Genomic DNA, 24042 nt, shown 5'->3' with positions numbered 1-24042 from the left:
AATGGGGATGTGAAGACACGGTGGTTTTCCAGGAGGAATTATTTGGCACTTCAGTACTGTTACATTCCGCTTAAAACACACACAGACAAAAAACACCAAAGCAATAGAAATCCCAGGGAAATACGTTGAAAAGGATGGTAGGAATTCAGAAATGATGTCCCCAGACAATGAGATATTGAATCTGCATCCTCCTGGCAGTTCTTTGGAATGTACTTATTTTCTGTGGACTCTTTCCTTGTTGTGCTTTAGCACACTCTTGGTGCCTCCAATGATTACACCTTTGCTAGTTTCCCAGCAAAATATAATTCATACAAACTGTTACAGCAGCACGGTGCTGTAGTCATCAGCATTGGTACCTCGCAGCGCTGGGGACCTGGGTTCAATTTCTGGGGTGCTATCTGTGTGGAGTGTTCTCCTTGTTCAAGTGTGTGTTTCCTCCAGGGGCTCTTGTTTCCTTTCGCAGTCCAAAGCCAAACTGGCAGGTTAAGGTAGGTTCTGGGAGAACTGGACCTGGTGCAAGTGTGCGTGTCTGTGTCTGCCCTGTGACGGACTGGTGTCTTGCCCAGGGTGTAACCTGCCTTGCCCTTGTTGCATGCTGGGGTAGTCTGGCTCCAGGTTAGCCTGCACACACTCAGCTAGTGACGTGAACCAGGGTGAAAACTGTGGCCTATGAAACACAGAGCTCCATCTGCGCTTAGAGAAAGCACCTGTATTGCGTGAGCTTCTTGCAAACCCTGTGATTGGATGATCTTTTAATGAGGAAACCTTCATTTTCTCTACTTAAATAAGCTCCTACTCCCATTAAGACTTTAGCAGGCATTGGGTATCTCAGCCAGAGCTGGTCTTGGCAACAGAACACAAGATGCAGAGAGAGATGTATAAGCCTACAGTGGGCTGCTTTATTATTATTTTCCTCTGCATCTCAGTTCAGCTGATCTCCTGCTGACCTTTGGGTATTTTTGCAATAGCCTTTTCTACTATAACGTTTGAGACTCCATTAGCTTGAGTTGCAGACCAATTGTGCTTCTTTACTGTGAAGTTAAAGTCAGGGAGGGCTAACAATGGGAATACTTGTCAGGATAAAAGCAGTAATTAAGAGTTTCCTCTCCAGATGAGGAAAGAAAAATAGCCTAACCTAGTAATTAAGAAGTGGCACAGGTTTCATGTCAATTTTTAAATGCATAATTATGAACGTAACTGAGAATTATCTTTTGTTTTTAATTTTCTGTTTGCTATGTAGACTAATGATGAAAACTGCAGGGGCAATCAGTAGCAATGAATACAGACAGCAAACAGCAGCTTACTGTCTGAAAGCAGACACGAAGGCAGTTCTCTCCCAAGCCTGCCTTATCTTAACACCCATTTGTACTGCCTGAGGCGCTGTCTCTCAAAAATGTCACAATTTCTTAAAAAACATTCTCAGATCTACCAAAAATGAAAATTGTTCTGTACCTTGAATTGTGCAACAGTTCTTCTTGAATAATTATGAACAATTAATAATTATTAATAAATACTAAATGAAACAATAGTTTCTGGCAAAAGACTATAACTCACTGTAATTATTTACTTACTTCCCTTGAACTACTAATGCCACTGTTCAGTGTGTTCAGTTTCATTCATTCAAGCTTTGATGAATTGCACATAACTTGTAATTAAACAAAATGGGACATAAGTGAAAGATAGTGGAAGGCTGTATGGAGGAAATGACTGTTTTGCATCATGCGAGAAGTTTCCACACAGCATCTTAAAGGGGAACTGCAACGCTATTCTTCTCCTGGCTGTTGTGAGTTCCAGTGTTGATGGCTGAAGTTTCAAATAGGACAGTGTGGCACTATACTGGCCAGAACTGTCTGGGCTCTCAGGGACCACACTGGCGTTGCTTTCAGTAGAAGACGCACCTCTTTTAAAACTGAACATCCGGTACGGGGTCTGTGTTTCCTGAATGTGTCGAAAAACAAGTGGATTGGAGGTTTTAAGACCAAGAAGATGCAGTAACATAGAAAGAAATCATTAGACAGGTAACACCTGGCCCCATCTTGGAAGAAACAAGCCAGACAAGTGACCATTGTTTACGTAATGAAATCTATCTGGATTAAAAATAATCCAACACGATACCCCTCAAGTCAAACCAGATAACTGTCTATTAGACAGACATTCAAAATCAAACCCAGCAACTGCAAGTGTGTAGGAAATCCACTGAGAAGACAGCACTAATTTCACAAGGGGAGCACAGGCCCAGAGTAGCAGCCTGCTGTAATGCTCTCCTGATTGCCATCTTGCTGTTGAATAGGCAGTTGATCATAATTAGGGAGGAAGAAGAAACGGCATGTGTGAGTGCAGATGGGTGCCTTACATCAGGATGTCTCAATGCCCGCCTCACATACCTAGTCATCCATACCAATTTACCCAGCGCTGGCTCTTCTGGTGCCTGCGTTTCCTCTGTGTATTTCCCCCTGAGCTCCCCGACAAAAGCTGCTGATCAAATTTAAATCCTTTTATCTCTGAAATTGTCCATTTCTCTGACAACCAGCTGCCTAGGCTTGAAGAAAACATGGTGCTGCCGCACAGACCCAAATGGCTCACGTCCACTTAAACTGGGCAAAGACCCCAAAGAAGGTTAGTTTGCCTTGATCTTTTTCCGGTTGTAAAGTACGACAAAAAACATGGGCAGCATCGGGGCTCGAACCCTGGTATAGCCTTCTCCATCACCAGCTATGACCCTGATATGATTGGGTGTCTGAATGAGTGCCCTGTCATGGACTGGCATCCCATCCAGGGCGTACCCTGCCTTGTACCAGGTGCTCACTGGGATAGGCTCCAGTACCCCCACGACCCTGAACTGGAAGAAGTGGTTAGAAAATGAAGGATGTCAGTGCAAAACAACAGATAATGTCACCACTCACAATTCTGCTGTGAGGTTGAATGGAAACTCTTCACCCTTGTGCTAAAAAATCACATATAAGCCTGCACAAATAGATGACTGGCTAGGGCAGGGGTTAAAAGGGACACCCACAAGCCTTCAGTTCTCCCAGCCTGTGCGCAACCTGTATTAGACAGGCACTATCATATGGACCGTAGGTCTCCCGGCTCATCTTTCAGTTTTTTTATTCAATTATAAATATGACTCTTCTCATAATTCTGTCTGGGGATAGACACGCCAGCTGGGGAGGCTAGACACTTAAAATAAAATCCAAACAAAACAAAATGCATTATTGACAATAATGACATGGATGTCTTCTTAGCCTGAAGGAGACGGCTGCCATAGTGGCTGAGCTCTGAGTATCACAGCAACCATGGTGTTTAATTTGAATTCCCCCGCCCCACACTTAACAGCCCTCCGAGAATTTGACACGGGGTCTTGTGCCTTGCTGTCCTGCTCAATGGCTCGAGAAATCAATGATCCATGGCAAGGCTGTGTGTGGATATTCATGGGCTAATCACTTGGACAGGAGAGACCTGCCCACACTGTACAAGCTTGGTCTCCCCAAGCTGGGCAGGAAGGAGTTAATTCTGCAGCGTTTGCGACAGGTGATTGATGGAGACATTTAGCTCTGTCCTGGGAGCAGAGGGATGAGCGAGCGTGAGGAAATGTTCAGGGTGCGTTCGCGAGGGAGGGAGGAGGGAAAGCGAGTGTTTTTGGTGAACAGCACCTTCAGCAATGACTGTAATAAGCAAATAAATATTCTATTAAAAAATCGGAAACGCAATCAGTCTTGTCAAGATAATTATCTTACCTCTTCGGCATGTTGCTTGAATTTTAATTTCATCACTTGCCTTTTTATGGGGGGGGGATGTTCTCAGAATCAGGAGAGAAATAAAAATTGAAAATGATGTGATGCTCTTATTATTTAACTGTTAATGCATTTAGAAATCATGTCTTTTAAAAATGTGTAAGTGATTTTAATTAGGAATCCCTAATACTAGTCTTTTAGGGTGCAGATCAGCAAATGTTTTGGGTCTCTTTACATTCTGAGTAATTAAAGGCCCAATAAAGATGGTTAAATGTATCCAGTTAAGGCTTAGTTAATATACTGGGAGATATTAAAAACACAACAAATAAGTACTGGAACCAATAGCATTTGTTACACTACACTTGAATTAGCATTTAATGATCCGTGCAACACCTCAATCCATAGTTTGTTTTAAATAAAGATTTTGAATCAGATTTTTAGCAAAAACGGGATGGTGAGATGGATTACTGAAATTGAGTGCCAGATGTCTCCTGAATGAATGCATTGCTTGAACATGGTGTGCAGTGACTGCAACAGTCCTTCTGTGGGGTGGAATTACTCTTTGTAAACATGCCTGCAAGTTTACTTGTTGCTTATAAGGTGACAAAGTGCACATTTATGGTAAGACAGCTTATTGAAACTCTCTAGCAGAAACTGCATACATGTGTGATGCCAAACCTGTTCAACAGTCCAGGTAAACCAGCTCAGTAAATCCTGCAGGGGACAGTCGAACCAGCACAGTCACAGCCAATATTATCTAAGAACTCTCTGTATAAATCACATAGCAGAATCAGCAGCCTCAATAATGCTGGCCAACATGTACACTATATGGATAAATAGTAGAAGCAGATATTTTATGGCTGGAGTGAAAGAACATAGACAAAGTGTAAATCTATAATAATAGTTTGGTAAGGCATCAAATGCAGGACGAGGGGAACAGCGTGGGCTGATCCCCAGAAACAATAATACAGTATAAAATTGACCCCCTTCGGCAAACTGTTAACGGTATGAAGAGTTATGAGAACAGTGTGTAGCTCTCATAAGCTGTAGTTCGCTATATAGTACAGAGCCTATATTTATCTAGGCTTGCATATTACTATGCTTTTAGCAATATCTAAAATTTGTCATCAGAAAATGGCCTTTATGACAAATACATCTATGTACATTTTAGTTATACAAAATAATGTATTGTTTGATGTGTGGGAACAAAGAGATTTATTTTATCTATGATGATCAGTTTGTTTTCAATAGGAGCATTTAGTGACATTACAGTATGTGAAAGAACTAATAAAACTAAAGCTGTTCTGTTTCATTACTTTGTAGATAAATTCTGAGATTATTACCTCTTACTTGCGGGACGGTTTCCTTGTCTTGGACATTAATCCCATGCAGATGTATGGGCTGACACCTGTGGCCTGGCCTGCTGTGATGTCACTCACAGAAACTGCTGAGTGTTCATAATTTGTATTTCCATATATCGTTTACTAAAATTATGTTTTTGATATGTTTCTGGATCTGGGGTTTAATTACTGTACCAGCTGAGTTAGCTCAAGCCCTATTAACCTATTAACACAGAGGTTAGTTTTGTTGTTTTCCTTTCTTGTTTAAACTTCCATCAAAATAAAAAATGATTGGAAATGCGGTGAACTAAACAGCCCAAAGGACCTTAAAACCTTGTTAGCTGCTTAAAGCCTTTCAAAGTGAGTTCTGCGTTGGGACATAGCACAGCTATGAGTTGGTGTTACCTCTGTCTTACTTTAATAAAACCAAATTCTGTCTTTTACAGAAGCGTTGATCTTAATGACACGTCTAGAAAAGAAATAGCATCGTTTTGTTTTTGCCTGAAACTAAGATGACATTAACTTGAAAACATCAGGCTTGAACTTACTGTACATACACACAACCTAAGGATGGGAGAAACTGGATTTTAAAATGAGCACATTGCTAAAAAAGGGAAGAGAAAATATATAATGTTTAGGTCAGATGACAGTGTACAAGTGGGGAAACCCAATTGAATAACACAACCAATTGGTGGTGGGAATAATCTATAAAGGGGTGGGCCAACCCTGGTCATTATAGGGTCTTACAGTTCATGCTGTCATCAATCTGTAAAGACCTGAAACTCCTTGATCAATTTAGTAAGTTAATTAGTTCAATTAAGCCAGGAATGGCCAACTGTGGATCCTGTGAGCTACAGGGTGTTGGCAGTTTTATTTAAAATAATCTCTAAACCTCAACAAATAGTCTGTGTAAGCAGTTAAAACAAAATTGTTCCAAATCTTAATAAATTAATGATTAAGGGGAATAAATAAAACCTGCATGATTGTCTCTTTCTGCTACCAGGTTTAGCCACCCCTATTATATAGAGTTAAACTAAATCACTTTGAGATGTCAAGTTTCTGAAGGGCTACAGGCTTTAAAGTGTAAATTCCACCCACATGGTTGTCAATCTTTAAAGGAATTTGAAATGAGATTACTAAGATTTTCCTTTAGACGCACAAGCCAAACATACAGTATATAGAAATAACAGGTGTGCATCTTTTGTAAAAGCTCTTTGGGGTTAAATGTATGCACTTTAAAGCTTTTGGCAGTCAGCTGGGGTCTCATGGGGGCAGCAGGTTTGACTGAGGATGATAATCTGGAGGAGGACTGGGAGGAGGGGGGCTGGGTTTGACTACGGGAGGCTGTGTGTCTGAGCCTCTTACCTTCCTGTACCTGGGTTTTGGGAGCTGTTCTCCGCCCAGCCATGCAGGGAGAGTGCGTGCGAGAAAGAGAGAGAGAGGGGGGCGAGCAGATGGAGAGAGAATAAACAGAGGAAAAAGAAAACAGTGTGAGATGTTACAATCAAGTGCTAGCGAACACCAGAGAGAGTGGCGTGTGGCTCTCAGCCCTGCCCTGGAAGGGGGGTGGGGGCTGGTTTGGCATGCTGCCCGATCGGGACAAGCGAGCAAGGGCACACACGCAGAGAGCAGTCACTCCACTGTCTGCTACACCCGTGAAGTTAGAGAAGTCGAGGGCATTTCAAAGGAAGCTTAATGCAGCATGAAGAGATTCATGTTCAAAGTACAGTATACCTGATGTACTCAGAAGAAAATGGCAACTTGCAAGTATTTATATAGATATACAGACGGGCGACATGGTGGCGCAGTGGTCAGCAGGCACTGCCTCGCACCACCGGGACCCTGGGTTCAATTCCAGATCTGGGGTGCTGTCTGTGTGGAGCCTGTATGTTCTCCCCTTGTTTGTGTGGGTTTCCTCCGGGTGCTGCAGTCTCAGACACAAGGTTCATTTAAACACCTGAAGAGTGTGGGAGCTAGATGAGGTTTAAACGGGAATGTATGTCACTAGAGCTGTTATTGTTACAAGGATTTGAGTGCACTGTGCGGTTGCTCTCCCATTGCGCCACTATGGTGATACAGCAATTTGTAGAAACTTGTCTTTTTGCATGGTGCCTCTGTGATCTACAATACCTTCCCTCAAACTTTGTTTGAGCCTTTACAAGTGATCAGATACACCAGGTAAACCCTTGCTTAGGTCTCTATCTAGGAGACAAGGAATCACAGTGAGTGGAGAGCCTTTGCTGTAGATTTACCTAATAGATTCTGCAATTGGCTATGCATTGGGAAGCACGCTGATCTGATCATTTCCACCTTCAAAGTTAAGAGCTTTCTTTTGAGTGATTCATATCCTAAAGCTGTGTTTAAGTGTGACCTTGCTGAAGCCCATTTGAGAAACACTTACTGAATGTGGGATACAGCCCAGTGGGTTATGGTGGAAGGTTAATGCCACAGGCAGGCCTTAAATATTTGAGAATGTCTGAGTGGTAACATATAGTAAAAGATCTAAATATCCTGCTGAGTTAAAAAGTGGGACTTATCCTTGTTATGAAAATAAAACCAAGCAACCAGGAGTGCCTGAGAATATTAATCATAGGTATTCTTGCAAATACTTTGAGTGACATGTTTGTTAACTGGGGGATGGGGGGTGGAGTGGAAAGTAGTTTCTACCTTAACCAGAACATATGTAGGCCTGGTCGATTTCTGTTTTATGTTTGATTTTTATTTAGAAGCTGAAATAAGATGTGTGTTTTGCTATGAGTCTATAAAGCTTAGGCACAAAATAAACTGTAAATTAATACCTGACATGCAGTGTGCAGCTTTGCACTACTCTTCATCATCTGTATCTGTCCATGCTTCAGGGTTTTGAGTCTTTAATCATCATGTTATAGCCATCAACACTAATATTTGCCAGTAACACTGGGATATCCAATGCCTTGGCTGTCCAATCCTGTTACTGGAGAGCCAGTGTTTCAGGAGTTCATTTCAATACAGCTCTTCACAATAAAACTAGCTGGTTACTGGCTTAGTAGGACCAATTTAAGAGCTTTTCCCAGATCTCCAGGGACCACTGCTTTAAAGAAATCTAGAAAACCCACGGACACACAGGACCTCCAGCAGCAGGACTGAACAGCCGTATGACTGAAGGAATCTTTATTAATGCAGACCTTCTCACTGGCTGAATTCAGCACAACTAGAATAATTCCCCAAATGGAAGCTGAAACATATTTGCTCACAGAGCCAGGAGCTCTTCAGTCTTTACACTGGAAAGGCCCTTTCAGTGGTTCAGATAGGTCCAGCATGGACACAGCTGAAATCAATTGGTAATGAATACAAAAGGTCCCATTGCCTAATTTTAGTCATCTGTGCTATTTTCTTCTGCCACTTAATTAAATAACTGGGGCGAGATTCTCAGAAGGTCGTTGAGCTAAATGTAGTCGTATTATCTGTTAATAGGCTGGTTTACTGCATGTCGGGTAATCTCAGTGCAAGCATTCATCATGTTTCATGTTAGTAGTGGCTTTGTTAACCATCCAAGTTGTGTTTTTGCACATCAGAAAAAGGAATAATTCTCCTGCATTATGGTATAATTTTGTAAGGGTTGCAGATTCTGATTTTGAGCAAACATATTTTACTACAATTGACTTTTCTCCAAGTGACATTTTGAGGCTGTGTGTCTATAAAAAGCCCCACATCAATCACTGATCCCCTACATACTGTACATGGTCAAACGGCACAATTGAGCATTTATGCAGGTGGTATTTCTTTCTTTACGGCTTTTAACATTTCTAACATGTAATCGTATAACACTGTGTGAGTCTGTGGGAGAGGAACAAGCACTGCAGAGAGCCATGCTTTTAAAAGTTCACACCACACACTGTGCTCCCCTGTTATAGCTCTCAAGCCCCAGGAAAGAGCTCTGCATTATAATCATCTTGAGAAAGTGTAATTTTATAAAGGAAAAAGCATTGTAGAATGCTTAGCTACTATTACAGTCTAACTGTTCATAAGCACATTACTATCATTATTTATCTGATTTATAAAATAAAGATTTTTTAATCACATTTGTCAAAAATATCCTGTGGGGATATAAATTCCAGTTGTCATAGTAAATGAGAAATCATTCTTAATTTATCTGCTTAAATAGAGGATTGAATGAAAACATCCATCCGTCCTCAAACTGTTTCATCCTATACAGAATCGCAAGGAAGCCGGAGCCTATCCTGGCAAGCAACAGGTGCAAGGTGGGACATCAGTCCATCACAAGGCACACACCCACACGAGGGCCAGTTTCCCCAGAAGCCAATTCATCTACCAGTATGTCTTTGGGGAGGAATCTGGAGTATCCAGAGGAAACTCACACAAACGGACGGGCTGTGACTAAGGATCTGTGCCTGTGACTGGAAGGTTGCCGGTTCAAATCCCGCGGCCGGCAGAGGAATCCTACTCCGTTGGGCCCCTGAGCAAGGCCCTTAACCCCAACTGCTCCAGGGGCGCCGTACAATGGCAGACCCTGCGCTCTGACCCCAAGCTTCTCTCCCTGCCTGTGTGTCTGTGTCTCCATGGAGAAAAGCTGGGGTATGTGAAAAGAAAAATTCCTAATGCAAGAAATTGTATAGGGCTAATAAAGAAACAAACACAGAGAGAACATGCAAACTCCACACAGACTGCACCCCAGGTCTGGAATTGAACCCAATCTGCCTCCTGAAATAAAAAAATATATAATATTTTATATATATAGTATATCTTAAAAAAGGTCTAGCATATCTATATCGGTGAGATGATTTAAAAAACTTTTCTTGACAGTGAAATCCATATACAGTGATATAATCCTTGACCAGTCTCCAAGATTTTGGAATGGACTGGCATCCCATCCAGGGTTGACCCTGCACTGCTCCCATAGCTTACAGATATAGGCACTGGCTCCCCCATGACACTGAATTGGATGAAGCATTTAGAAAATGGGTGGATGTTTTTAAGTTTCTTGTGGAAAATATGGGATAACTCATTTTTCTGCCGGATTGTAATTGATGTCACATGCAGACATTGCCAAAAGTGGCTCATATTAGATGTTTCACAGCTTCCAATTTTGTACTTTAAATTGCTGGTTACTTCATTTTGAAACACTTACAGATGTAACTCAGACCTCAGTCAATCGCCAGGTGAATTGATACTCCAGGGAGGTGACAGCATTGGAGTGTCTACAATCTTCACAGAGAGAAACTGTAGCTCAGCATATTGTCATACTACTACTTGCAGCACTAATACCTCAATGGGAAAGCAGGAAACTACCTGGAAGATCAGGCTGAGGTCCCTGTCGTTCAGATGACTTGGAAAAGAACATATGTCGAAAACCATCTATGAACACAGAGAGCTCATAGACGGAGCTCAAAAGATGTGCTTTGCATGGCCACTGGGGGGAAAAACAGACTTATACTGTCATATAAATCAATTCTGAATATTTTTCCCATGTATGCCAGCATTGTGTCGCCTGATGCCATCAATAGGCATGAATGGAAGCCAAAGTACAGATCATTTACTGGCTGCAATTATCACAGGTGAAAAAGCTACTTATGCAAAACACTGAGGTGCTTACATTGGCAAAGCATATTTACATATGCTAGACAATGTGGGGGAGCAATTAAAACAAAACTGGATATTATTAAGATTTGAATATATATTTGGATTTTTCACTAGGTATACAATAAAATGGTCACTAAGTTGAAGAACAGATATAGCAGCTCTGGAATCAGTCTAGAGAATAGCAACTAGAAACACTATGGATCTTAAAGTAAAGTTCTACACTGACCAGCTTAAGGAACCAAACCTTTTAAGTCTTTAACAAATAAGACTACGAAGGGATTTGATACTACCGTTCAAAATCATCAAAGACACAAACAACCAGCACTGGTTTTGACAGTTAAAAACAACTAATGTAATAAAATGCCTTAATGTGCTCTGAAACATGCGTGTCTGAAAAGTTGGACTTGTGTATACGTGAGTCTCTTACGGGCACCGTAAAATGGTAATCACAGCACACAGGAATGGATCACTGCCACTTTCTTCATGTATCCAGTCTATTTGTCTTGGACAATGCAGAAGTCACAGATTATATTCTCTAAAAGCTGAGGCACTTTGGATAAAGGTACAAGACAAACGGGCACCCAAGTTCTCACTGAACAAACAACATTTATTCACTTATTTATATTTTAATTTAAAATAATCGCCATGGATGACAGCTTCATAATTCAGCAGCCCCCACCAACCTGCCAACTGCTGTCAGCAGAGAAGCGCAAATTCTCATATAGTTTAATGAAATATTAACGGGAGAGAGCCTCGGGGCTGTGCTAATTCTGATTTATATTCGGGAGATCTCTGCTTGCAGCAGTAAAGGTGACATGTAGCTGCGCTGTCTGTGCGGTGCTGGGGACAGCCGGCACCGTCAGAAAGGAGAGAGAAAGAGGTGTGATAAATAAACGCATCAAAAAATATCAAGAGGTGAAGAGTGTGTAGACACAAAGATGCTGACATGTGCCTTTGATCAGGATGACTGCTGCTCATCCCCTCCTCCTCGTACACCCATTAGCCGAAGATGAAAACGATTACCGTCTGTGTCTGGCATGCCGGCTACAATATATCTTCCTCAGTCCCTCCTGTGTGTCACAATTAGTTTAAATGCCTCCATGGCACAGTAAATGTAGCGGGACTTCTGTGCAACAAATGTGGAAAATAATTAAATCTTATCAGTGCCTTCTAACTTACAGTCCAAAGAGTCTCAGTTATGACAGAGTATGTAATAAAACCCATTAGACAATCTGGGACACAGTACGAAGGAGGATGGCTGATTGTTATGAGTATTATCATAATCTATTGGAGTCCCCCATCCCCCCCAGTGTTGTGATCCCTGCAAATTTAGGGGGCTAATGTTTCTTAGGACAATGTTGTTTTCGTTATAAAAAAACAGAATATGCAAACCCCCCGGAATGAAAACTCCTGAAATCTAACAGGATTTATAAGGTCTACGGGCAGCAGCGTCAGTGCTTGGCTTGGGTGCTGTATTGGATTTGTCGCAAAATTTGGAAGTTTTCTCTAAAATTGAATATTGCAGAGGTCTGAAACTTAATCAACCCTTGACCTCTGATCTTTTCCCGAAAGGTCAAATGAAAAATCCCTACAGAGTGGCCATAGGGTTATTATGTTGGAATAACTGCTATATAGGAAACCCCATGCGCTCTATCAAAAAATGTACTATTTTGTGGAAAAGGGTCAGCAACCACTGATAATCGCGTCTCGCAGGCAGATTTCTTTTCTTTTCTGTCTTCTAAAGCTTCATCCAGGCAGCACAGACAAAATAACGTATTCACTCAAGTGGTGGTTACTGTTATTACTTACAGACTTATTAGGTAGATGTCCCATCAGCAGATTAGTTTAGTAGTAATTGCAGGGCGGGCAGAAGACCGAGTGAACTAAATTACAGACGGGTATCCTCTAAGGCCATACACACTGGAGTTGGAGTACACTCTGAGTTCCCTGCAGCTGCTTAAATCATCTGCAGGTAGGACTTGTATCAGAGAGTTTACACTCCACGCACCCTGTCGTTACTGCTGTTATCTGGGATGTGTACCGAATGTAGATTTTGGGTGGAATAAAGAGTGGGAGGGAAAATATGTTTTTTGTGTTCCTTATAAAAGCATACAATCTCTTTGCAATCTTCTTATAAATATAAATGTTAACAAAACCCCCACAAGGCATTTAAATCTGAGCTCCAAGAGGCAAACAAGAGACGTCAGTTTGGGCTTCAGTCCTGTTTTTCCAGTCCTGTGAGGATTGATGCCCAGACGGATATCCTTTGGGATCTCCTGCCACATCTTAGGGTTTTCTCTTTCAGTGGGTGGACTCGAATCAAATGGCCGAACATACTGTACGATCTAGCTAGGTAGAGAGAGACTGGTTTCAGAATCATTGGCCTACGTCAGATCCCGAATGCATTTTAAATTGGATTTGAACTTTGTAACATGTTGGGAAGAAAAGAGGAAACGGTCAGTTTCCTAAAACAAGACATTTTCTTAAATAAAAAATATTTTTTTCTTGAATTTACACTTGGTTGCTCATATGACAAAATGTACTAACAAAATGAATACAGCACAACTGAGAAGCTGACAGTCAGCGCTATAGAAATGTTTTTTTCTCCCAATTTTCCATTCCCACCTTTTTGTCCAAGGCCTCATTTACATATGTTATGCTGGAGGGCAAATAAATTTGTCTCTACTGACATATGAGAACCTTCACATGTAGAGGACAAGGCAGCTTTGCTCAGCAACCAAAGACATAATGCCTTCAACATGGTATTTAAAGAAAATGTACCATACATATCCCAGCATTTGTCAAGCCTGCCACAAAAATGAATCTGCAAAAACGAAATCACGGCTGCCACCCTCTATCTGCTGTGCAAGGTAAACGTACTATTGACAGAGGTGTTTCTAAACAAGTGGTCCTGGTGAAAGGCTTGTATCTGTCTGGCGCACTTTGCCCTCAGTATAATCTGCAAGCCACTGCATGTAATCTTCATTTGCCGCCTCTCACAGTGCTGCTATTGATGGGGAGCTCCATCAAGTCTGGAGCGAGGGATCGATGCTGGGCTTTGAAAAGCTGTGATGAATCGTGGAAGATAAGTTGCTTCAGCAGAACTGACAGCTGTTGTGATTGCTATCCTGGTTTAGCGAATACGTTTCACCCCCAAAAGAGGACAGAGAATATGATGTGTGTGCATGCAGTTTCTGAGAAGCAAGAAAATACAAAGAACATGGAGATGGTGGGGGATCCTGCAACTTATTGACGTTTTAAGGCATTTTTAATTTTATTTTGCACGCAATGTGGAATCACCAATGTGTTCTTTCACATCTCAGCTCACACACGCTCTCACTTACTGTACAGGGAGAGGATTGGTAGGCATGCTCCTCTCACCCACCAATCAATGAAAACATTAGTCTTTTGACACTTTCCAAGCTCAACGGTGCCTTGCTGGAGAGTTAGTACTGATTGGAGGAGAAGCAAGTCCCTCAATGACATCACTGCCAGGGCCAAGACAGACTAGTCCCAGCCCTCTGCCTATGGAATATACCACTGCTTTAGGAGCTGGCTTGGACAGGTCACTCATTTCCTTCTGAACAGGCAGCACTCTGAAAGTGCGTTTTGTTTGGATTCAACACAGTAAGTCTTAAAAGTCCTCACTGAAGAGCCTGTCCCACTCAAATAGAGATCAAGAGCTTATGTGTTCTGTTTCAAAACATAGTGCAGAAAGACTATGTTTTTATTCTACATGACTTTCATATATTAAATTAAATAAAAACCAAGCACTGATGCAACGACTGCATATTATTTTAAACATCACATTTGATTGTGGTTTAATTAGTACACATTTTTTTTGTCTTTTCTGTAACAAATTGGACACTGAGAATCTCTATAAGGTGTACAGGACTGTTACTCATTGGGATTGTAGCTGCAGACCCCTAGCCTACAGACACTTACAGTCCTGCACTGTGGTTTGAATAGGACATAACCAGCAAGGAGTGGACACTGAGGGAATGACCACAGATAGGGAAAAGTGACACACAGGAGAAGGTTCTTCTGTTTAGAAATTTAGAGATGACCACAGTTTGCAAATCTTGGATTTCAGTTAACACCGATGGGGAGGATAATTCAGAATATGGGCAGTTTTCTAATGGCTGACCAGTATCAGCAGAGCCAGATTCTCCACCCTGTGATTTATATGTGTTCTTCCCTGCAGACACCCCCTCCAGCCAGCCTGTTCGTTAATGCACAGCCAACCCTGTCAGGCAGAGGTGACAGCGAGCAATCACCAACTCCCCAAGAGAGAAACTCCAAGGGGTTCTCCTCAGCTGGCGATGCCACTGTTATTTCAATAGCTAAATAAAATCAAGGTGGGAACTGCAGCTGTTTTCTTGGGGCATGTTCAATAATCAATTATTTTGACAATTTGTTTTTTTGATGGTTTTGATGTCTGGATTGAGTTGCAATTGTTTTTTTTTCTTTTCCTTCAAAAGAAGTGTATTTCTGCTTTAGAAAAACATCAGTGCCTGGGAGAAAGAAACAAACACACAGATGTAGGTAATATTATTTTAAAACGGGTCCACTAATTGCTTCTCATTGTGTAAAAACATAAACAGAGGGCGAGGCTTACAATCTGTGAACTGAAAGCCCCTCAGTGTTAGAATGGTGGACAGGGGGAGAATCAGTCAGTGCCTCTGATACTATAGTCACATCGCAGTCCTAAGGCTGGCGAAAGGAGCTGAGCTGAACAGGTGGCGATGATGACGCAGGTCTGCGAGAAACATGCAAGAACCACACAGCCATGTCAGGGGTCTGTCTACCTGCAGCAGAAACCTGTTTTTTTGTTGGCTGAACTGAATCTGCCACATGACTGCGCACCGGGAGACTGACTGGCACACTTCATTAGTCTCGAGTGCAAGGGCTGCAGCAGCACGGAGCCGCAGTATTGCGCTGTGTGAGGAGGACCAGGGTGGAAAACTCCCCTCCCACAGCTCAGCTGCTTTCTCCAAACCCGGCTCTCTGGGGTCAATTATTCTTGATATTTTGATTTGATTTTTTAATCTTACAGATTATACTAAAATTTACCAGAAATGAAAAGATTTGAAATAAAAAAACTAACAAAATTTACATTTTTATTATATACAGTAGGTCAGCACTAAAAATGATCTTATTTTATTATTTGTGAGTTTATATTTAAAGTGAGCAATTAAACACATTGATCATATTTGTTCCTTCAAGCCTAACTCACTGAGGTTTCCAAATAGTCAGCAACACAACTAAATTATTTCAAAAAGAATGTGAACTATTTAACTTTTTTTATTCATAAATGGTATTGTGGTTTGTATGATTCACAAGGAAGGCAGTTAGGTGAGTCTAAAAAATCTTCACAATTTTATCACAGTAGAACAGGACGATGTTTAAATGGAGCTCACAAATGTGTCCTGTAAGCGTCTTTTCATTGTCTGAGAAAATTGTCTGCTGCTGAGAAATGGCAAACAAAATGAACTGAAAAAAAAGATTTCCTTTCAGTGGACTGAAAAGCACTGCATCATTATACATTTTTCTGAAGCAGCAACAAGGTGATGAAAAGAGATTCTGGGAACCATGTTTTTTTAAAGGTGTGTTTGTAAGTCTGTGGAGAAGAAAGAGCTTGCCCTACTACTAGTGCTGCATTTGACTACAGTGACAAATGGGAACAGTTATTCTATTGATTATCACACAGTGGCTAATGCAGATATCAGCATTTTATTCAAACACATCGGTTTGTGTTTGTAGCCTTTCTATCTGCATCTCGGTCAGACTTTAGGAAAATTGCTCGTGTTCTAACTAGGCAACATGCTCATACATTTTTATGAATAGTCTACAGTTTTCAGACCATCTAGCACAGAGCTCTTCAAACTTGTAAAATAATACAAAGGTACAGCTATAGTAAACGGCACATAGTTTGTATCAGGTAATATGACTTAGAAGATCTCTCTCCTTAAAAAGGGCAGTGGTCCAAAATAGTGGAATACTCACACACTACTCATGTGACTGGGTAATATTGTGTGGTTCAATAACAGCCCTAACTACCTACAGCTGGCCAGACTAGACCAAGAGCAGCTCAGACAGCAACATATGGATCCAGCAGCCTAATGTCAACTTGGATACATGTCACATACAGTAGCAAGGTAAAGCAAAGAACACTGTATGGGCCCCCAGTAACGCCCATGCTCAAAATCCACAGTGTTGGCCTCATTCTGGGTCAACACAATTTCAATTTCATGCCTACTGTACCTTGGCCTTGTTGATGCTGCAGTGAAGGGCATTGTTTTCTTGGTCATACAGCAGACTGAAGTCCAAAGTCCCCAGGGTTGCTGTAAAAGACAAAGAGAGGAGATAAGGGATCTATCTCAATTAGAAAAGAGCGAACGGAAGGCTTCTCGAGCTGTCATTCAGCCACTGTGGAAACTGGAGATTTTTTAAAGAAAGCCTGGATGAACCACAGTAAAACTCAGTCTTGTTTAAGGATGATTTCTTTTTCTTTCATGCTCACAATGCTTTGCTGCAGTGTTCAATTTGCAGAATATCAAACCTTAAGAAAAACACAATATACTGTATGTATAGATTTAATTGTCAAACTGTCTGTTTCACACTTTCACTGCCATGATTCCAAGCTCAATATACTCAATATAATTTATTTTGTATTTTGTTTTCTGCTTTGAACTGAAGATGGCATTAATTCAATAAATACTCTAGCACGTCTCCTTAACAGCTTTGGGTACAGAAAGGCTGTAGCGTCTTGTAACAGCATTAACAGACACCTCTGGGATTAAACAAGGTTGTGTTTCAATTACTGTTATTGAAGGAGCTGTGACTGTTTAGTAACATCTGACTTCAAAGTACTTCCAATTACAGAGTATTTACAAAGTAATTACTTAGTAAATTCATACAAAGCTATTCATTATTACAATGACATGCAGATTCCACAGAGTTCATGTTAATACTTTTATTGGAATACATACCACGTTTGCTTTGACATAACCAAGAAGTTGCATATTCCAGTAAAGCATATTCTTTGAAGTTAAATACAATCACACGTAAAAAAGCACACACAACAAAAATAAACCTGGGAGACCAGGACAAGAAACACAGGAAAGAGAAACAACAGATAGGAACCAAGGGTCCAGGGAAACAGGGGTCAGGGAGACCAGGGAACTCGGAAACCAGGAAGTGAGTAAACCAAACACCAAGAGTAAGAAAAAGAAACAACAAAAAAAACCCGGGAACAAAAAACAGAGAAACACCGCACACAGGGCAAAAAACAAGTTCAGCGTTCTGTCACGGATGCCGGGAGTGACTTCCCATGGAAAGCCAGGAATACTGCTGAGTGACCCGCTCACAGGCACGGATGTCGGGAGTGGCATCCCGCGGTTAGAATAGGAGAACAGAAAAAAAAGGCCCAAAGCGGTGTGGGAGAACACAAGGCGCCGCTGGCGAGGTCAAAGATTGGCTCAGCTTTCCGTCACGGATGTCGGAGGGGCATGCCGTGGAATGGCCAGGAGAGCAATAAAGACCCTGTGCGCAGGGGTAATGATGCTGACTCAAGTTGTATATCTTTGTTCATTTGATTCAATCTCCATCACTGCACCTTCTTAGTATGACTCTACTCTAAAAACGCAAAACCCTACCAGAGAGCAGTGATACTCAGAGAGCCAGCTAGCAGTCAACCAGAATGTGTTTGTGCTGTGTGACTGTCAAATCTTGTCATATTCACCAAGCTGACTACTTTACATCACGTCTGTAACAAGGACCTAAATAATGGTAACTTGTTTTGGAAGCATAGCTAAAGAAGAAAATTGCAAGGAAACAAAGGTTATGTTACTGTTGAGGTCCTACAATATCTTCTAAAGAAATACATACTGGAAAAAGACTTGGGCAAGACTAAAGTAACAATGAGCCTGATTGGTGATTGCTTTGAAGTGCACACTTTGTTACACCCTGCTTAGATTAACTTCAGCAATGCAAAATTGCTCTAAATATAGAAATTACAAATCACAGGGAAAACTCATTCATGACAGGAGGCAGTAATCAGAAAACAGACAATAGACACCTAGCAGAAATTAAACAAAGGTCATAATGATGAGACACTCAAGATCCACACAGATACTCATTATAGGTTTATGTGCCAACCTGCTCCGCAGTGAGAATGTTTATATCAGACAGATGTAGACTTATGCAAAAACATGTGCAAAACAAAAAGCTCACATCCACTTTTCAGTGTGCTAACTGCTACAGTAGTGATCAGAGCATACTGGGATTCGATTCTGCATGAGACAGCAGAAACCAGCATTTTGAAACCTCACCAGAGAATGGGGAGAGGTGACATGCGGGTGTCACAAAGGCTTAAAAGCAACAGGCTTCATTGAACAGTATCATAACACGTGATGCGTGCAACGCAGATGTATTTCCCCTCGTTATGTTCTGGAATTTAAGAGTTGTGGAAGTTGTTTTTTCTGAGATATCTGGTTAGCATTGTTAAATAATTCTAAATAAAACTAAAAAAAAGTCACTTATCAAAATATAAAAGATGCAAAACTGAAAAAGCTAAAGGACAAAAACTGAAAACTGACAATATTTGAATAAATGCTATGCAAGGATAACTATTATTAGGGAGTATAGCACAACCAGTAAAAGAACACAGGACAGTATGGTACATAGGCTGTATATAGTTTTTTTTTCACTGAAGAGGTTTGAGGGAAACTTGATAACACAATTTTGCTTGGTGCTTCCCCTCTTTTTCCTGAAACCAGGAATGACCTTTTCCATTGTAGGTGGTAATATCCCCCTGTTAATCCACAAAAGCCCAGGATTTTTGCCTCAGGAGAGCAGCCTTGTTGGGTATATAGAGAACTGGAAATGTCAAAACTATAAAGACCCAGAAAAAAGGTTATGTTTTGAGCTCAAATCCCATCGTTGTCCAGACATTTACTACATGGATCCTGACTTTGATGGATTCTATCCAGCTGTTCTATGCTAATGGCATTATCACAAGGCAGCTAACTGGCCACTGCCCTTCCAATCTCGGATTTAGAAGCTTAACAGTGGTAGTGAACTGTCACCAGTCACAGAGAAACAGCGTGGGTTGGCATTTTCACTCAAATCAATCACCTTTATCTGCAGTGAACAAAACGAAAATGGACTAACATTTGTTTGGCATGCAGTCAATCTGCATAATGAGGTCTCAGCTAGCCCAAGATTTTTATTTTATTTGATTAAGAGAGGACAGAATGACAACTGGCTCACAGTTTGCTGCAGCTTCTCATTAAATGAATCCTGACCTGACAGGGTGCCTTTGTGTTTCACAGTGAAACAGTGTAAGTTCTAGGTTTCAAATACTTTATTGGTATTGTACTCAAATTTGCAAGCTTTAAATTGCTCAGCACTGTGATTGAGGATAACTAACAGCCTTTTTTACAGAGTTGTTTAGCTAGATGTTCATTAAATTGCAAGTCCCAGTTTGATTGGTGTCAGTGGTGGTGTCCATTTAAGGAGCACTGACACGTTGAGAGAGACAGGCTATGCTTTATAACACATGCACTTTATTTCAAGATTGAAGTTGGAAAGACATACAGAATTACCATTGCAAAAAACAGTATATGAAAATATCAGATAAACATGATCTAATAATGACATTAACAGATTTTGTAACCTAAAGTGAATACCACAGGAAACAGTATACATCCCAGAGAGGTAGTGTGCAAATAACCTGAAACAGCCACAGTTTTTGAAAACTGCATTTTTGTAGTCCATCTTTCACAGCCTGAAGGTATTCAAAATGCTTTATTTTCAATTAAACCGAATGCCTGGAGCTTATCAGTAAAATACTGCGAGATGATATGTCATCCCTCCAGGAGTTTCTGTGCCGACTGAGATTTTGTGAGGAAATTAAGACGAATCTCCATGCGATGTAACCATGATAAGAAGGTGGGCTGAAACAAGTATTCTTTAATCACACCAGACTCCACTGTGCTATACTGGCTAGATTAGGGTGTATTCATGTAGGTAGTTCAGGGCTGACTGGCAATGCTGAATCTGTACTTAGTTGGGAGGCACTGAAGAAAAATTGATTTGCTGTGAAAAGAGAGTATTCTTAGGCCAGGAAACAGTATTCTTCCCTGTGGACATGACTTTCTGAAAGCAATGCCCAAGCATGGTGACAGCCACATAAGTGCTACAGAAGTGTCATCTTTTAGATGAGATGTTAAACCAAGTCTGTGCCTGAGTTGGTGTGTGTTAGGAGAAAACTGAGCACCACTCTCAGATCTTTGTCTCAGATTAGGAGTCTGGAATCCTGATTGTGACAAAGCTGAGCTCTGCTGGTATGCAGTTAGCTCCAAACGTATTCATACCTTTGATAAACCATAACTGAAAGATGGTTTTAAATAAAAAAGAAGGAAGTGAGAGTATTTCTTGTTGAAATGTTAAAAAAATGTACAGCTGCCAGTACTGAGTTTTCACAGAAACAAATCTGTCAAAAATATATATACACATTTTTTTTATAAATCTACGATGTAGCTGGATATTTGAAATACTCCAGTAAAAAGTATCTGGTTGATCCTTTTTCAGCTTGGATGAAACAGAATGTGGTTCCTGTTGCCTGTCACTTTTAATAGGTCCAGTTACAACAGACCTGCTAACACTGGATTAGTGACTGGTCGTCTGTGTAGAAACGATCTTCTGTGCAAGACTTTCCATTCTCATGATATTCACTTAATGCTCACTTAATACTATAAGGGGCGGTACTAATACACTAAGATATAATTTTACTGAGATCCTTGTATTGTTGTGCTTTTTTCTTCAGAACTTAAATTTGCCACAATTACAATAAAAATAAATTCGTATAGTGCTCACAAAAGAGATTGTGGCACAATTACTTGCACTGAAACTGCATGCAGCATTGGTTCTATACCTGAATAGCATGAGGCTGGAGTCCAGGTTTTGGAAATACTGACTAGACCCTGTGCCAGAGAGTTCCAGCGTAATTTAGGACATAGTGGTGAGATTACAACATCAAGGACAACATCAAGAAAACAAAACTAAGGTCTTGGCATGACCAGCTTTTTCTCCTGACTTGCGTTCAAAAGAAAATCTGAGGGACCAGCTTGTCAAAGCCATGAACAGGAGACAAAGGTGACCGTCATCCCACATCCCACAGCAGTCTGTGCAGAGGCAGATCAGGTCTGTGCATCAACACCACCTGGAATATATTAGTGCTCAGGGAGGCCCAATCTGAGACTAACTTTGCAATGTTACCATTTTGAAAATACGATTATGATTTTTTCATTTGTAGCTTTTCATTTTTTGTGGTCTTGTCTGATTCCTATGTGTAAAATTATTGTTAATTGTTGAAATTCATTAGACCTATGTGTTGCGTTTCTTTTGAGCACCAGTATATAGTAAAGATCTGGTTCTGACCAGATAGCTTTTATTTCCCCTTATCTTTGGCATTTTTCTAATGAGGCTATCTTTCAAAAAAGCTTCCAAGTCATTCATCCACTTCCAGTGGATATCATTATCTGTAATTTACAGAGGGAACAATGTATTAAATATAAAGCAATACAAGAAGAAGGCACTGCCTTGACTGGAATGCTTTGTATGAGCTTAATATAATGTATATAATACTTTACTAATGAGCTCGCTGGTTTTATAGAATTTGTATTTTAACCTAGAATTGCATTCTACAGCATGCAGCAGTGCACATTTTATTTTACCATCTCATTATTTGATTTTTTTGGTGAACATTATCAAATCTCCACTACTGAAAGCCTTAGAAAGACTTCCAATCAGGCAGATCTCTGAACTTTAGGCTGCATTAACGAGCACCGGAAGCAATTATAAAGACAGAAAAAGGAAACACTGGCACGAAGCTGTAAAATACATTAGACTTTTTAGACACTTGCTAAAGATGAATAATTAAAACTTTGAGAAAACCTGTAGCACGTTGTTTCAGAATTTAAAAAAAAACATCTTGTCAAAAAGAATTTATACCACAGAGGTTACGCCAAAGAGCAGTACAAATGGTACTTTTTAGACACAGCTGCTGTTATGCAGCTTTGAATTACTTTCATGTAGTGTTTGAAAATGTAAATCCAGTAAATTACTGTAAAAACCAAAGCTCAGTAAATCATAGATCTTAAGGCTTGCTAATTTGTACACAACTTAAAAATCGAATGCTGTCAATCATCTTGCAGCCAGAGGTTATTTCATGTTTGTGAAAGGAGCAATTTGTAGAGAAGATAACACTGTAGAGTGCAACTCCTAACCAGAGATATTACATCCTGATGCCTTCACAGATTGAAACCACAGACAAGTGGCTCAGTAGCCCTGCAGGTATTCCTGTGAAGTCGAAGGCTTTGCGCCTCGTTTCGTACGAAACATCAATTATTCCGGTACATGCAACCACCATGTACAATCAGGGAACCAGGTCTGTCATTTTCTACATCGGATGCCACTCTGAGAGTTGTCTATTTTAAACTCGCGTTGCACAACACAGGTTTCCAGCTGGGCAGCAAAGTTAGAATGTGTCTGAAAAAGGCAATGATGGAAAAAAACAGACAGAAAGGTGAACAGCCTTTTATACAAATGTTAATGGCGAGGCAACCTCTTACCTGAGGAAAGTAATAAATTAAATCTGAAGGCACCAGCATGTACTTAATCACTTCACAACTGAGTGGAACATAGGCCTGAATAATAATAAGTAAACACTAATATATACCGTAAATATATATATATATTTCTTAAGTAAGATGTAAGCATGCAAAAAACACAGCAGACATGTATCTATAAGAGTCCAATCAAGTGCATATCATATCTTAAACTATTGGACATCTGTGTACCATCTGTACAAATATTTGTAAAAATGACCCTATATAGAAAAAGTGGATTTTCTCTTTATAGACCATTATGGTTTAGGACACGCCAAATACTTTATGCATTGTTAGTAATGTTTTGATATTTACATGATAAAAAATTACTACAGGCTTTCCTGGTTGAAAGGTACTTGGCTTTAGGAAGGCAGCCAGGCCATAAGGTCCAGGTACTGTATATGACACTCAGAAAGAATCCACAAGCCTGTTGTGCAGTCAGAAAGTCAGAGGACAGAGGAATACAAGGCAACCAAAAAGGTGATCCTTCTCTGTATACCCAGCCTGCAGATCAGGCCAGTGACATGAGTTGAGAGTGGTCCACAAGCATGTTTACAGTGCTGGGCTGCAGCTAACCACATCAGGACTTCCCTTACACAAATCACCACGATTCTACTGAGAACTGAGAAATTCACCTTGAGGTCAGTTTAAAAAAAGGGTGGTCTAGGTACCAGAACAGATCCCTGGCTCTTCCTGAAGGAGTGACTCCTTCTGGAC

General features: G+C 40.7%; 1 protein-coding gene across 3 annotated transcripts in view; it reads right to left on the bottom strand.

Annotated features, from left to right (window-relative positions):
* Positions 1–24042, bottom strand: part of doc2b (double C2-like domains, beta) — a 227708-nt gene that overhangs the window by 35772 nt on the left and 167894 nt on the right. For 2 of the 3 annotated variants that reach the window (XM_088615766.1, XM_088615764.1), the window contains 2 exons: positions 16916–16995; positions 6437–6460 (listed from right to left, as the gene is read on the bottom strand). In XM_088615766.1, coding sequence (XP_088471892.1) covers positions 6437–6460; positions 16916–16995 — 104 coding nt within the window. The remainder of the gene's footprint in view (positions 1–6436; positions 6461–16915; positions 16996–24042) is intronic. The other variant, XM_088615765.1, reaches the window with a different exon arrangement.

The sequence above is a fragment of the Lepisosteus platostomus genome, chromosome 22 (genome assembly GCF_059453375.1).
Source record: "Lepisosteus platostomus isolate fLepPlt1 chromosome 22, fLepPlt1.hap1, whole genome shotgun sequence".
NCBI classification, from domain to species: domain Eukaryota; kingdom Metazoa; phylum Chordata; class Actinopteri; order Semionotiformes; family Lepisosteidae; genus Lepisosteus; species Lepisosteus platostomus.
The sequence above is the reverse complement of the archived record's forward strand: the minus strand, read 5'-3'. Positions and strand labels throughout refer to the sequence as shown.